The sequence below is a fragment of the Salvelinus sp. IW2-2015 genome, linkage group LG3 (assembly GCF_002910315.2).
Source record: "Salvelinus sp. IW2-2015 linkage group LG3, ASM291031v2, whole genome shotgun sequence".
Taxonomy (NCBI): Eukaryota; Metazoa; Chordata; class Actinopteri; order Salmoniformes; family Salmonidae; genus Salvelinus; species Salvelinus sp. IW2-2015.
This window is the reverse complement of record NC_036840.1, coordinates 30,763,743-30,779,940: the sequence shown is the minus strand read 5'-3', so window position 1 is coordinate 30,779,940 and position 16,198 is coordinate 30,763,743. Positions and strand designations below refer to the sequence as shown.

Here is a 16,198-nt window from a genome sequence, read left to right as displayed (position 1 = left end):
CTGTTGGGTCATTTACAAATCTAAGTCAAGCGAGACCATTTACAGTAGACTGTTGTGTCATATTAGAAATCTAATTCCAGCGAGACCATTTACAGTAAACTGTTGGGACATATACAAATCTAACTCTAGCAGGACCATTTACAGAAAATTGTTGGGTCATATACAAATCTAAGTCAAGCGACCATTTACAGTAAACTGTTGGGTCATTTACAAATCTAAGTCAAGTGAGATCATTTACAGTAGACTGTTGTGTCATATATAGAAATCTAATTCCAGCGAGACCATTTACAGTAAACTGTTGGACATATACAAATCTTGCTCTAGCAGGACCATTTACAGCAAATTGTTGGATCATATACAAATCTAACCCTAGCAGGACCATTTAAGTAAGCTGTTGGGTCATATACAAATCTAACTCAGGACCATTTACAGTAAACTGTTGGGACATATACAAATCTAACTCAGGACCATTTACAGTAAACTGTTGGGACATATACAAATCTAAATCAGGACCATTTACAGCAAATTGTTGGGTCATGTACAAATCTAAGTCTAGCAGGACCATGTACAGCAAATTGTTGGGTCATATACAAATCTAAATCAGGACCATTTACAGAAAATTGTTGGGTCATATACAAATCTAACTCAATCAGGTCCATTTACAGCAAACTGTTGGGTCATACACACATCTAACTCAATCAGGACCATTTACAGTAACTGTTGGGACATAACACAATCTAACTCAATCAGGACCATTTACAGTAAACTGTTGGGACATATACAAATCTAACTCAAGCAGGTCCATTTACAGCAAACTGTTGGGTCATACACACATCTAACTGAATCAGGACCATTTACAGTAACTGTTGGGACATACACACATCTAACTCATCAGGACCATTTACAGTAAACTGTTGGGACATATACAAATCTAACTCAAGCAGGTCCATTTACAGCAAACTGTTGGGTCATGTACAAATCTACACTGAACACAATTATAAATGCAACATGTAAAGTGTTGGTCCCATGTTTCATGACCTGAAACAAAATACTTATTTCTCTAAAATGTTGTGCACAAATATGTTTACATCCCTGTTTGTGAGCATTTCTCCTTTCCCAAGATAATCCATCCACCTGACAGGTGTGGCATATCAAGAAGCTGATTACACAACATGATCATTACACAGGTTCACCTTCTGATGGGGACAATAAAAGGTCACTCTAAAATCTGCAGTTTTGTCACACAACACAATACCACAGATGTCTTAAGTTGAGAGAGCGTGCAATTGACATGCTGACAGCAGGAATGTTCACCAGAGCTGTTGCCAGATAATTTAATGTTAATTTCTCTACCAAAAGCTGCCTCCAACATTGCTTTAGAGAATTCTGCAGTATGTTCAACCGGCAGACCACGTGCATGGCGTCGTGTGAGCGAGCGGTTTGCTGATGCCAATGTTGTGAACAGAGTGCCCCATGGTGGCGGTGGGGTTATGGCATGGGCAGGCATGAGCTATGGACAACAAACACAATTGCATTTTATCTATGGCAATTTGAATGCACAGAGATACCATGACAAGATCCCGAGGCCCATTGTCAACCCATTCATCTGCTGCCATCACCTCATGTTTCAGAATGATAATGTCGCAAGGATCTGTACACAATTCCTGGAAGCTGAAAATGCCCCAGTTATTCCATGGCCTGCATACTCACCAGACATGTCACCCATTGAGCATGTTTGGGATGCTCTGAATCAACGTGTACGACAGCATGTTCCAGTTCCCGCCATAATCCAGAAACTTCACACAGCCATTGAAGAGGAGTGGGAAAACATTCCACAGGCCACAATCAACAGCCTGATCAACTCTATGCGAAGGAGATGTGTCGCGATGCATGAGGCAAAAACCAGATACTGACTGGTTTTCTGATCCACGCCCCTCTCTTTATTTCAAGATATCTGTGACCAACAGATGGATATCTGTATTCCCAGTCATGTGAAATCCATAGATTAGGGCCTAATGAAATTACTTCAATTGACTGATTTCCTAATATGAACTGTAACTCAGTAAAATCTTTGAAATTGTTGCATGTTGCATTTATATTTTTGTCCAGTATAAGTCAAGTGAGACCATTTACAGTCAACTGTTGGGTCATATACAAATCTAACTCAAGTAGGACCATTTACAGCAAACTGTTAGGTCATATACAAATCTAACTCAAGTAGGACCATTTACTTTTCTTTTTTATTGTGTTTATTTCTTTTTTACTTCAGTTTATTTTAGTAAATACTTTGACACTTTTTTTTCTTAAAATTGCATTGTTCGTTAAGGGCTTGTAAGTAAGCATTTCACTGTAAGGTCTACACCTGTTGTATTCGGCACATGTGACAAATACATTTGATTTGATTTGATTTACTGCAAACTGTTGGGTCATATACAAATCTATGCACAGCTATCACATAGTCCTGACCTACATCAAATATTGAATGCAAATAAGCATCATTGTTCCCACATAAAATACATGAACTAATTCTTCATTCTTTATTTGGATCCCCTTTAGCTATTGCCTTATCTCACTGTGACTCCCTGTTGAAATAAAGGTTAAATCAAAATAAAATAAATAAAGCTTAAGACAAGCTCTACGCAGAAGCAAGATTCGGAGTGTCGCAATGTCGTTTACCGGTATTCAACGTGGTTTTTTACTACCTGAAAATTGAGACAGGCCGTGGAGGCTGTGTCACTATTCATCAAATTAGCCTATTTTGCTTTGATAACCAAATGTAATCTCAGCTATTGTTCAAATAGTAAACCAAACAACAAGAATTCACCCCAAAATATATTTTGTATAATAGTAATAACTACAGGCTAAAATGGTAGAACCTGCTGCAGCCACCTAGCAATCCATGTGCTTTTTTTCTTGTGAACAAAACTAGATGTTCTATTTTTAGCTGATATGGGAATTAATACACAAGCAGTATATCAAACTAGGAAAATGTTTTAGGTTACACCGGCAAGTATAAGAATATTTGACAGGGCATATTTAAAAAAATTATAAATCAGATTACTTCACATAGCGATGTGGGAAGCTAAAAAGGCTAGCTGGCTTGCTATGTTTTTAGCCAGGCTAAAGCTAGCCCAAAGGCCGGCAGATGGCGATATTGAACTGAAATTGATGGTTTCATTTTACCGTCCAAACGCATTGTATGCAGCCATAAATACACTCGTATCCCCGTGGACCGGTTTGTACCTAAAACATTATCCATTCAGGCTGCAAAGGCGTCAATTTCCTACTAATGGCAAGAAGGCAGAGAAAACGTGGAAAATACACATACTCCCTTTATGAAACACCATTTGGCTAATGCTACTTCGTGATGTTGTGCACTGCGTTCAGCCAAGGGTAAACAACAGACTGCTGCAATTTGATTGGCTGAAAGCGATAGGCAACAACCGGGAATAGCATTCCTAGGCATTAGCCACTTTAGCATGGTGGTGGAAAATGGTGTTTCATAAAGAAAGTATGCATATTTTCCCCATTTTTTCAGTCTTCTCACTATTAAATATAGTTAAGGAGGAAATCGACACCTTTGCAGCCTGAATGGAGAATGTTTTAGGTACAAAGCGGTCCGCAGGGGATACAAGTGTATTGCCGGCATAATACAATGTGATCGGACTGTAAAATGGAAACGACTCAATATCGCCCTCTGCTGGCCTTTGGGCTAGGCTAAAGCCAGCAAGCCAGGCTGCCAGCTAGCTACTACTTGCAAGGGAAGGCGACTCTTCCTTGTTTTCACAAAATGAAAAGACTTTTAGAGACCACTAGTCTTCCTGGCGTTTGTACGCTCGTGAAATAGGAGGTCTTTAAAATAGGTATTATGGGTACAGAAAATAAGTCTCTGACAAATATGATATATGCAGTCTCTTTTCAAATGATATCAATATGCACATTCTAAGTAATGCCTTGAGAACAACCCTACCCAATTCACTGCTTTCTGTTGGATGGACTGCATTTCTAAGGGGAATCATATCTACAGTCACTAACCCAGGAGAAACATTTGACAGCTTGGGCTGCTTCAGGCTGGCTTTGCCACTAGCATGCCAGGATCAAATGGGCGTCTGTCCACCTGTAATGACTGGACACTGGAGCACTAAAACTCACATTTGGAGAAGACTCTGGCCCTGTGCTAACGCACAAGTTCATTACATTCAGGACAGCGTGAGCTCCCGCAGCACTTCCAGCGTTTCCTTTGTTTGCTCTGCCTGTGACTGGGCTCCTGAGTGGCGCAGAGGTCTAAGCCACTGCATCTCAGTGCAAGAGGCATTGAAACCAGGCTGTATCACATCCGGCTGTGATCGGGAGTCCCATAGGGCGGCGCACAATTGGCCCAGCGTCGTCCAGGTTTGGCCGGGGTAGGCCATCATTGTAAATACGAATTTGTTCTTAACTGACTTGCCTAGTTAAATAAAGGTTAAAGAAAAAATAATTAAATATTTAATGGGAGTTCATATATGTGTTACATAAACACTTGCAACATAAACATAAACACTTGCACAGTAATGAGAGAAAAGGCAGTTTCCCTGGTACCATGACAAATGCAGGTTACAAAGCTACTATGATCCAGACAGTGGAAAAGGGACTGAGGGGCTTCGAAGGGCACTGAATGAAGATGAACATTTGTCAGAATAAAGTGGGTTGGAAGGATTTGGCAAAGTAAGGTTCAGTGATGCTTCAATGGCACAAGTGAACTGTTTTACTTGGAGGGTTATATTACTGTAGAGCCCAGAAGTGTTACACTAGATCCATGTCAAGTCCATTGTATGATACATCAGCAATTTAACAAAGTCAGCAATGGTAACAAAGCAAGATATGGCCAACCATTGCAAAAGCCAAGTTAAGACACGCACACACACACACACACACACACACACACACACACACACACACACCCCAACCCCAACACCAACACACACACACACACACACACACACACACACACACACACACACACACACACACACACACACACACAACACACACACACACACTCTTAATAATGTGCACTGTCTCTGTCAACTAAATGACGAATAAAGGAATACATTCACAGCCTCTTTTTCACACTACGCAGCTTGTGAAGGAGGTGACGGCCCACCTGTAGAAGTAGGAGCAGCCTCTCACTGTGTTGTGTGTGAAGTGTTCTTGGCTCTTCTCGTTCCCAAAGTCCTCCAGGGGGTCTGACCACAACAGGTCACACATGGGCCCGTACGCAGGGGGCTCTTTGAATCTGTCTAACTACAGAGACAGAGGTACACAGAGTTAGGAGAGACAGGGAGAGACAATGTCAATCAGTTAGGAAAATGTCTCATCTATTTTGGAAACGGAGTCAGTTTAGCTTCCTCAATAAGTTGGTGTAGTGATACCTACTGTATGGGAAAGGGATCTTGAGTTGACAATTAGTCTTGCTACATTCAACTGTGGTTACAGCAAAACGTCAAATGAAATGCCGAGTTCAAGAACATTGGGAAACGGCGGCACTGCATTTTGGCAGTTATGCCTTCATCAGAGCATGTTACAGTAAAACTGCTGGTAGGGTCTCACATCTGTGTGTGAAAGAAACCCACAAAATGTACTTGGATGGACTGGATGACAATTTGTGCCTTTTATGAGTATGAAACATGAATAGATATTTTAAATCTTGACTATACTAATACTTCCTCCTGGGAAATGGAATGAAAAGCTACAAATTAAAGTGATCATCCAAAAGCACATGACAGACATTTCTCAGAGAAGGTATATACCAGGGCTGGAATAAATTCCATTTAAATTCTAGTCAATTCAGAAAGCAAACCAAATTCAAATCATTGCAATTTGAATTGGAATATCATTGTACTTCCTGAATTGACTGGAATTTAAATGGAATTGACCCCAAGCCTGGTACAGTATATACTGTAGCATAATGGACACTTCAATAGTGCAGATATTATTACAGAAACCATTTGATTGCAGCCACAAAATCCAATTGTCGTTATTGAATTTGAGAAAAAGCTGGATCCAACTATTCAAAAAGTTTAATCAGAAGGCCAGAAGGCCAAGTTTAATCAGAAGGCCAGATTGCAAATCTCTGTTAGTTTGGGGCCTTGTTTGAGGCAGGTAGTCCATGGTGTGTTATCAAGGTCATTTATTTTCTAAATAAATATTTCAAGAGAAATTGTAAAGACTATTTCCTTGAAAAGCAAAAAGGAGAAATGAAACAGGTTTTAACCAAGGTCTGTGTAAACCTAATTGTATCCTAATTGATGTGCCTTTCACAGAATAAAATCCACTTGAATGATAGTTTGTTACAAGGGAAAATGCATGATCCTTCTTATACTGAACATCCATTACACTTTAATGAAACATGGACATGACTTGTTAAAACCATACAGTGGCAAGAAAAAGTATGTGAACCCTTTGGAATTACCCGGGTTTCTGCATAAATTTGTCATACAATTTGATCTGATCTGATCTTCATCTTAGTCACAACAACAGACAAACACAGTGTGCTTAAACTAATAACACACAAATTATTGTATTTTTCTTGTCTATATTGAATACATAATTTAAACATTGACAGTGTAGGTTGGAAAAACTATGTGAACCCCTAGGCTAATTACTTTTCCAAAAGCTAATTGGAGTCAGGAGTCAGCTAACCTGGAGTCCAATCAATGAGACGAGATTGGAGATGTAAAAAAAAAAAAACACTCACAAAATGGAAGTTTGCTATTCACAAGAAGCATTGCCTGATGTGAATCATGCCTCGAACAACAGAGATCTCCGAAGACCTAAGATTAAGAATTGTTGACTTGCATAAAGCTGGAAAGGGTTACAAAAGTATCTCTAAAAGCCTGATGTTCATCAGTCCACAGTAAATGTTGCTACTCTCCCTAGGAGTGGCCGTCTTGCAAAGATGACTGCAAGAGCACAGCTCAGAATGCTCAATGAGGTTAAGAAGAATCCCAGAGTGTCAGCTAAAGACTTACAGAAATCTCTGGAACATGCTAACATCTCTGTTGATGAGTCTACGATACGCAAAACACTTAACAAGAATGGTGTTCATGGGAGGACACCATGGAAGGAGACACTGCTGTCCAAAAAAACCATTGCGGCACGTCTGAAGTTTGCAAAAGAGCACCTGGATGTTCCACAGTGCTTCTGGCAAAATATTGTGTGGACAGATTAAACTAAAGTTGAGTTGTTTGGAAGGAACACACAACACTATGTGTGGAGAAAAAAGGCACAGCACACCAGCATCAAAACCTCATCCCAACTGTAAAGTATGGTGGAGGGAGCATCATGGTTTGGGGCTGCTTTGCTGCCTCAGGGCCTGGACAGCTTGCTATCATCGACAGAAAAATGAATTCCCAAGTTTATCAAGACATTTTGCAGGAGAATGTAAGGCTATCTGTCCGCCAATTGAAGCTCAACAGAAGTTGGGTGATGCAACAGGACAACAACCCAAAGCACAAAGTAAATCAACAACAGAATGGCTTCAATAGAAGAAAATACGCCTTCTGGAGTGGTTCAGTCAGAGTCCTAACCTCGACCCGATTTAAAATGCTGTGGCATGACCTCGAGAGCGGTTCACATCAGACATTCTAAGAATATTGCCGAACTGAAACAGTTTTGTAAAGAGGAATGGTCCAAAATTCCTCCTGACCGTTGTGCAGGTCTGATTCGCAACTACAGAAAACGTTTGGTTGAGTTTATTGCTGCCAAAGGAGGGTCAACAATTTATTAAATCCAAGGGTTCACATACTTTTTCCACCCTACACTGTGGATGTTTACATAGTGTGTTCAATAAAGACATGAACACGTATAATTGTTTGTGTTATTAGTTTCAGCAGACTGTGTTTGTATATTGTTGTGACTTGGACTTCATTTTATGACCAATTTATGCAGAAATCCAGTTAATTCCAAAGGGTTCACATACTTTTTCTTGCCACTATACATGCGATATATTCATACACTATAGAAACAATTCAATATCCCAAGTATTCATGATTTTAAGGTAAAAAGAGAAGATCATTCCGAATGTTGTAGTCTGTGTAAAATGTACCAAAGTCGGCACAAATTAAAAGCATATTGCATTGGGCTTTGTCACGCAAGGAATGTAGTTTGGGAAATCACGTACTTTCCTGATGTCGTCGAGGTTTGAGATTTCTGGGGAAAGTCCTCCGTGTACACACAGGAACTGCTGGTTCATAAGGGCAGCCAGGGGAAGGCAGTCGAAGGCGTCCATACACTCATCGTACACCCGCTCTGAATACTTAATTCTACCTGTCAGGGTGGAAATAGGGCGAAGACTGAAGAGTGTTGCCAGGCCAAACACCCCTAGCTCTTACACACTAGGGCAGTGTGCTGGGCCTGGGTCGGGTAAAGTTAAAACAAAGTGTCAGAAAACATCCAAAAGACATAAAAAACTCTAACTCTGCCCTTGGTATTTTGGTTATACTCTAAGCCTGAATCCAACAGCAATAGCCCTGACATATGTAAATACATATCAAGGAGAAAGCAAGAATCTGATTTCATACTATGCCAAGAAGCACTTTTCCGCGTGAACATTTGAAAGTCAAGCGTCATGTTCAATGTAAAATGCTTCAGAAAGAAAAACTCAAAACCACACTTACATTCCTGCTTAAATGTGAAATACTCTGTTAAATGTCTACATTCGTGGTTCCCACGGAGCAAAAATAGTGTTTTGGGGTATAGGATCTTTAAGGCCCACAAGTACAGCACACACTGGAAGACAATAACAAAGACATAGGAAATTAATTAGCATATTTTCAGAGAACATATACAATACACAATGACTAATAGGAGTCTCAGATGTACGAAAGCAAAAGCATCAACCACTTCCTTCTTTAACTTAAAGGATTATGCAAAACGCATCATACTGTGACACTTTCTGTATTTTGAAAGATCTACAGTGCATTTGGAAAGTATTCAGACCCCTTGACTTTTTTTCACATTTTGTTACATTCCAGCCTTATTTAAAATCGATTACATTGTTTTTTCCCTTATCAACCTACACACAATACACCACAGAATGACGAAGCAAAAACAGGTTAAAAATGTTTTTGTTACAAATTTGGGCTCTGTCAGGTTGGATGGGTATCTCTCTGTACTTTGATCCGTTCATCTTTCCCTCGATCCTGACTAATCTCCCAGTCCCTGGCTCTGAAAAACATCCATACAGCATGATGCTGTCGGTGCCAGGTTTGCTCAAGACGTGAAGCTTGGCATTTAGGCCAAAGAGTTCAATCTTGGTTTCATCAGACCAGAGAATCTTGATTCTCATGGTCTGAGAGTTTTTAGGGGCCTTCTGGCAAACCCCAAGCGGGCTGTCATGTGCCTTTTACTGAGGAGTGGCTTTCGTCTGGCCACTCTACCATAAAGGCCTGATTGGTGGAGTGCTGCAGAGATGGTTGTCCATCTGGAAGGGTTCCTCCACAGAGGAACTCTGGAGCTCTGTCCGGTTCTTGGTCACCTCCCTGACTAAGGCCCTTCTCCTCCGATTGCTTAGTTTGGCCAGATGGCTTGCTCTAGGAAGAGTCTTGGTGGTTCCAAGTTTCTTCCATTTAAGAATGATGGAGGCCACTGTGTTCTTGGGGACCTTCAATGCTGCATTTTTTGGTACTCTTCCCCAGATCTGTCCTTGACACAATCCTGTCTCAGAGCTCTTTGTACAATTACTTCGACCTCATGGCTTGGTTTTTGCTCTGAGATGCACTGTCAACTGTGGGACCTTATATAGAAACGTGTGTGCCTTTCCAAATCATGTCCAATCAATTGAATTTACCACAGGTGGACTGTAATCAAGTTGGAACATCTCAAGGATGATCAATGGAAACAGGATCCACCTGAGCTCAATTTTGACTCTCATAGCAAAGGGTCTGAATACTTATATAAATAAAATAAAATACTGGTATACATTTGGAAAAATAAAAATAAACTATTTTTCGCTTTGTCAGTATGTGGTATTGTGTGTAGATTGATGGGGATTTTTTTAAATTTAATCAATTTTAGAATAAGGCTGTAACGTAACAAAATGTGGAAAAGGGGAAGCGGTCTGAATAATTTCCGAATGCACTGTATATCTTAAAAACTTGATTGTTGACATGCAAAACATTTTGGGACTGTTTCAACAATCGACTAATGAAACAAATACCAAAAGATAGTTTTTGAGTGGTATTTTCCTTTAATGTTCTCAGAACAGGTGAAACACTTACTTCAATACTGAAATATCCTCTGTCGACGTAGTCTCCCAAGAAAAGGTAGCGCGTGTTAGCCGGTGACCCTCCTACTTCAAACAGCTTCATCAGGTCAAAGAACTGGCCATGGATATCTCCGCAAACTATAGGAAACAAACAGAGGAGGAAATAGACGTCATACAACTCTTGACTTTCACATTCTAAACATTTTCTTTGTCTTCTTTAAAAGTGCAGTTTTTCTGTGCGGTAAAAAATATGAATATGAATTTTAATATCCATTTCTTATTACACTTTTGTTTGTGGTATCATAATTCACAATTGTTCCTCCTAATACATAAACATGAACATCATCATGACATTTATCATGATCATAAACCATCCTCTGAAGCCAAGTGGCACAATAGCTTTTATTTACGGGGGCAATTATGTGTTAATATATACCCAGTTCCAATACACAATGCAACTGCTACTCTCACCTAACAAACATAAAGGTTTAAACTCAAAGCATGTTTCATACAATTAGCTTGGAGAGGGTTTGCAAGTGCGAAGTGTCTTGTGTTTCTGTACTGTATGTCGCCAGCCAATTGAACCTGGGCCAACTGGTACAAAAATGTGTTGTCTCGCCTGCATCCCTTCATAATACATGCATCATGCATAAAACATGTGAACCGAGACACTATGTGTTGTATTACACAGTGAGTTTTGCTTTGCATAAACAATGTAAGCAGGCCCAGGGCAGAATCCCACTCGAGAGACCCTCTGACCAATAACTAGCCTGCACCACAAATCAACATGACCAAACCAACTATTATATTCTACTTTTTACATCATCTATTAGCATGAGAGATATGACTTTGTCAGACCAAATATGTTGTTTCAAGAATGGTTCTTTTTTTTCTAGACAAATGCAACACCTTCCCAAAATGTTGGACCCTACTCGAACCAAGAAGGACCACTGTAATGTAAAGGGAGATACAGCAAGACTGGCTATCAACAAACAAACAAACATGGGGACAAATAAGGTCCACACTATTTCTGTTACAGTGGATTTTAGAGTGGCCTAACGTTTTACGTCACAGTAAAATTCTTATTGTATGATTAGTATGAGAGTCAGTCTTCAATAACCCAATAACCTTTTGAATTTGCCATTTTATTCTTACAAGCATCTATGGAAACACTGATGTGCATTGATATCCCATTGATGTACATTGATATCCCATTATTAGCGTGTACATTGACATCCCATTGTTAGCAAGGTGGTATCATGAGATAACATGAAACATTTATCAATAAAGCTGTCATTCAGCCATAGATCCATCTTTAGTACAATAGAATGTCTCACTATGACATGCGTCACTTCCCTGTGCTTTTTGTTCATAGAACACCCCTCACTGAAATCTATGAAAGGAACATCATTTGTACAGCCTATTATTCTATTGCTACGGAACAAAATTCTGCTATTATTATGTTATTATGGAGGAACGAAATGTATCCCAATGCCTGTATAGATCTCAACTCTACAGTGTTGTTGTTGCCCGCAATTGTATGGCAATGTGCATTATCGAAAATGGACTGTACACTCCACTCCCTCCCCTCCTTCATAACAGAGGGACTTTGGCACATTTCTTTCCTTTGACGTTAGTCACATCCCCACCCCACCTATCCATTAATCACTACAGTCAACAACCCAACATGACCCACATTGTGACTGGGCTGACTCAATCTCTCCATGAAATCAGGGATTACCATTTGCCACTCAGTGAAATAGGATCGGTTTTCCCATTGCCCCTCTGACCCCGTTCACCACTGCTCCTCGGAGAGCCAAGGAGCCACAGCCCACAGTGCCTTCAGACATTTGTCACCCGCTGGCCACACACTGTAATCGCTGGTACTGCGATTAAAGAACCCAGACCAGTCCTACCTAGTCCTAGTCATTTCTTTGCAATGCAGTGACCTGTGTTGAATGTCATATCCAGCTGCAAGTCAGAACCTTCATGACCAGCCAATCATAGTTTATATTATTATACAATGAATTCCCTGATTGATTTGATCAAAACATGTTTGTTTTTTTATTCTGAGTGTGTGTGTTATTCACAAATATTGGTAGGTAATTCCCTCTCCATTTTTCTAACCTTACATTTCAGTGAGAAAATGTTCAACAACATTAACATTCATGGTAACAATTGATACACTGATACTCCGTAGCAAAAGATAACGTCAGCCAACTACTCTGGCTCAAACACAGTTGCTAAAGCACTGATAGGCCTACTAATTTGGTCCCTGGCAATGAATATCAACACCATCCTTTGCAAACGCTATCCACTTATTTGTTTACATGTGTCTTTAAGCCTGTATCTAATGACAGAGAGTAAACTTGTAGCAATATCTTGAAGACAGTTCCAATTATCATATGTTGGATGACTGCATTGGAAAGTAATTAGCTCGAGTTACAAGCCCCTCGAGACACGAGGAAGAGAAGAGAGAATCTGTTCTCCGCATATGCATTGTAAACTCTCCTTTTGTAATTTTGTCTTTGAAGAATCCCACTCTTTTCAAATGGTTTCATTTCTGGATTTAGACTTAGGTTAAGACTCAAAGGGTTCTCATTTCTAATGTGCTCCCTTCCCCTCCCAAAATCAACTGTTGGTTGGGTCACACTTTATTTGGATAGTCCGGATAGTCCACCTGCAGATCTACAGATGGTCATACAATCAACAAACTATCTGTTGATAAGCAACTGCTTGCTAAAGTTACATTTAGGGTTAGAATAAGGGTTAGGGTTATAATTCAGTTTAGGATAAGGATTAAGGTTAGGGAGAGCTAGGGTTAGTAGATAGTTAGTTGAAATGTTACTGATAGTCTATAGAGCATCACAGATGGACTATCCAAATAAAGTGTTACCGTATGTTACAAATGATATTCCATTCAAATAGTCTATTCATGCTGTTTTGAGAAGCAGCTCATTGTGCAAAGTGGATGTTCATTCTCGCTTACTACAAAAAAATGTGGATATTTGTAAGGAATTATAGAAAGTAAAAATCCCTCTCATTCATAGCTTATTGGTCTCTGGGGGATTTTCAGCCAGCACGGTACACACCATGATCACCATTATATTGTATTTTGTAACCTACAGCACTATTGTAAGCAATAGTATAACTGTAAATCAATGCAAGCAAAGTCTATATGATGGACTTGCGATAGCACATACTAAAGAATCAAAACCTTGTCTGGTGAATTACTGGTTAGTTTCGGGTCAATGAAGAATGAATGTACATCAGAACAAAACCAGCCAGGTCCCCCGTGATACAAGTCAGTATTCGACGTCCATCCATGTCTGAGGACTTTGGGAAATGACGAGGAAACTGTCCACTAGGGGCAAGAGTGAGCGCTGTTACCTTCAAGTAGGTTTCGATTTTGCTAGGGTGCTGTGGATGTGGATGGGTGTAAGCGTTGGCAAGGGTTGCATGTTCGAATCCAGCGATAGAACATGTGTATTTGTTAAAATTTCGCACTTAATGCCTAAACTCAACCTTAAACACTTTGAAATTTGCCGTTTGGAAGAACATCCAAATTGGATGTTTGAGAAACATGGATGAACGTCTAATTCTGACGTGAGACTTTGAGACCTAGTTGCTGCAAAATATTGTTCTATCAAAAAAGCTGGGATACAGTCTATTCAAATGTCTTATTCAACATCACACTGTTACAAGACATAACATGAGAATAACAAACAATCCAAGAACACAAGGAACATGATGAAGCAACAAACGGTTACACTAAACGCTCCAGCCCTAGGGATGTGCTCTCTCTCGCTCTGTGTGTGGGTGGATCTGGACAAAACCAACCTTTGTGTTTCTCTGTGATAACGCCATGGTGACAGAAGTGGCCGTGGGGTCACACTGGAATAGAGTGACCTAGGGGTCAAGAAGACGATATGATGTATGGCCAGCCAAACCAGGCCATGGTGAGTTCTAATCAGCTGTGCACACTGGACACACTGGATAGTAGGCAGTAAGGCCGTATTCATATCAGATACAATGGCTTTCCTCTGGGCTTTGTTATAACACACATGCAGGCAAGCACATACAGACGCATGCATGGACACAGGCAATCACCAGTCACGACAAGGCCCACATAAGATGAGCAAGTGGGAGTACATTATCTCAAGTGAGATAGAATTTGTTCTCGCCATCCATCGCCCCGCGCTACTGTGCGAGACTGATCAAAACCATATCGCCAGTCAGGCGGCAACAGCTAGTATGTGTGTGGGTGGCTGACTTACACAAGCCAGCTCTGCTCGATAACCTACACAGGCCACTCCAGAGGCAAGCTCATTGAGTTGGTGAGATCTGCCGAGTTCAAGCCCGGAGTGAAATAGTAGTGCATATAGGAGTGCAGCTTGCAAATCCGTTCAGGATTCATATGTTGTATGTGACAGACCGGGATGTGAAGGTCTGGTAGATGAAGGCTCTTTTCTCTCGTTGGTTGTACAGTTAAGTCATTAGTGCAGTGTGTTTCTGGAAAAGCAGAACGTAGCTACAGGTTGTGCTGAATGGTACAGCAGTGAGCTGTGTTGGGAGCAGTTTGGGCCTGATAGACACAACCAGAAAGTGTGTGTGGGTCGCCCAAGACACATCACATAGACAGAAGAGATGGGAGAATGAGGTGCAGAATGAATGAGTGAGTGAGAGAAACAATGGCTTCTTTTCAACAGAAAATCTGGCCTTGTGAGGCACTCAGTGTGTGTGTGTGTGTGTGTGTGTGTGTATCATTGCCGTAGAACAGAACTGTTGAGTAGGAGAGGGGTGGGTGTAGGAGTGGGTGTACAAGTGTCTCATGTTAACTCCTACCCCCTGGCTCTACAGGCTGATTCACAACCAACACACCACCAAGCCTTTTCTCTGACTCGCCATTCTACTTCACAACCAATCACATACAACTGATTTCTCTGGAAGATAACAATGATGAATTGCAGCTCCAGGCTTTTTTCTTGACTATCGAATGAGAGGTATGGCTTGCATACTATCTGCAGAGAATGAGATGGGGACCACACATACAGCATTATGGAGCTATCAAGCATATTCTATGAGCACAATCAAAAAAACACAATCATAGAATGACAGAATTAAAAGGAACAACCACAATGACATGACACCAACTTGTGTGGTATGACAAAGGTAACGTTCTCAACTGATCTGCTACCACTGTGATTTAAAGTGGAACTGACAAAATATGACACCTTCATAGAATGTTTGGGAATGACGTATAGTAAGGCATTTGTGAAAATTCTATAGCAACAGCTGGAAAGCTTCAGTGCGTTAGGTCAATTAATAGACACTGCAGTAAATAAAACCAAATAAAAACATCTGTCCTGTCCAGGACTGGTGTCTGCGCAGACCGGTACGCCATAGCCAATCAGAGCTACAGTTGGCCTATAAGCACATAAGCCACACACGGGCCTGCCATCATTTACTTTTAACTGGACTGTGTGTTTACAGGCAGCAGCGCGACTTTAGAGCAAAAAATACACCTTAATGGATTTCTGCAAATATGTAAATAACACATAAGTCCTCCTACATTTGGGAACTTCACAATCCTATTGATCAAACAACCATGAAAAGGTAGGCTCTCTTCCCCTCAGTTGCCAATGTCACGATCATCTAATGAATAAACGGACCAAGGCGCAGCGTACTCTGAGTTCGACATCTTTATTTCGTGAAACTTACAAAACAAAAAAAGAAACAAACAACGAACCGTAACATAAGAGGTGCAACATGCACTAACTCCAAACAAGATCCCACAAAACACAGTGGGGAAATGGCTGCCTAAATATGATCCCCAATCAGAAACAACGATAAACAGCTGCCTCTGATTGGGAACCATACCAGGTCAACATAGACATACAACAACCTAGATAACCCACCCTAGTCACACCCCGACCTAACCAACATAGAGAA

The 16,198-nt window shown here is 40.6% G+C and overlaps 1 protein-coding gene across 4 annotated transcripts in view; it reads right to left on the bottom strand.

The window, feature by feature from the left end:
• LOC111954403 (protein phosphatase 3 catalytic subunit alpha) overlaps positions 1–16,198 on the bottom strand; it is a 132,661-nt gene that overhangs the window by 39,006 nt on the left and 77,457 nt on the right. For all 4 annotated transcript variants that reach the window (XM_023974150.2, XM_023974177.2, XM_023974171.2 and 1 more), the window contains exons 3-6: positions 10,260–10,384; positions 8,658–8,769; positions 8,162–8,307; positions 5,144–5,283 (exon numbers count right to left, since the gene is read on the bottom strand). In XM_023974150.2, the coding sequence (XP_023829918.1) occupies positions 5,144–5,283; positions 8,162–8,307; positions 8,658–8,769; positions 10,260–10,384 (523 nt within the window). The remainder of the gene's footprint in view (positions 1–5,143; positions 5,284–8,161; positions 8,308–8,657; positions 8,770–10,259; positions 10,385–16,198) is intronic.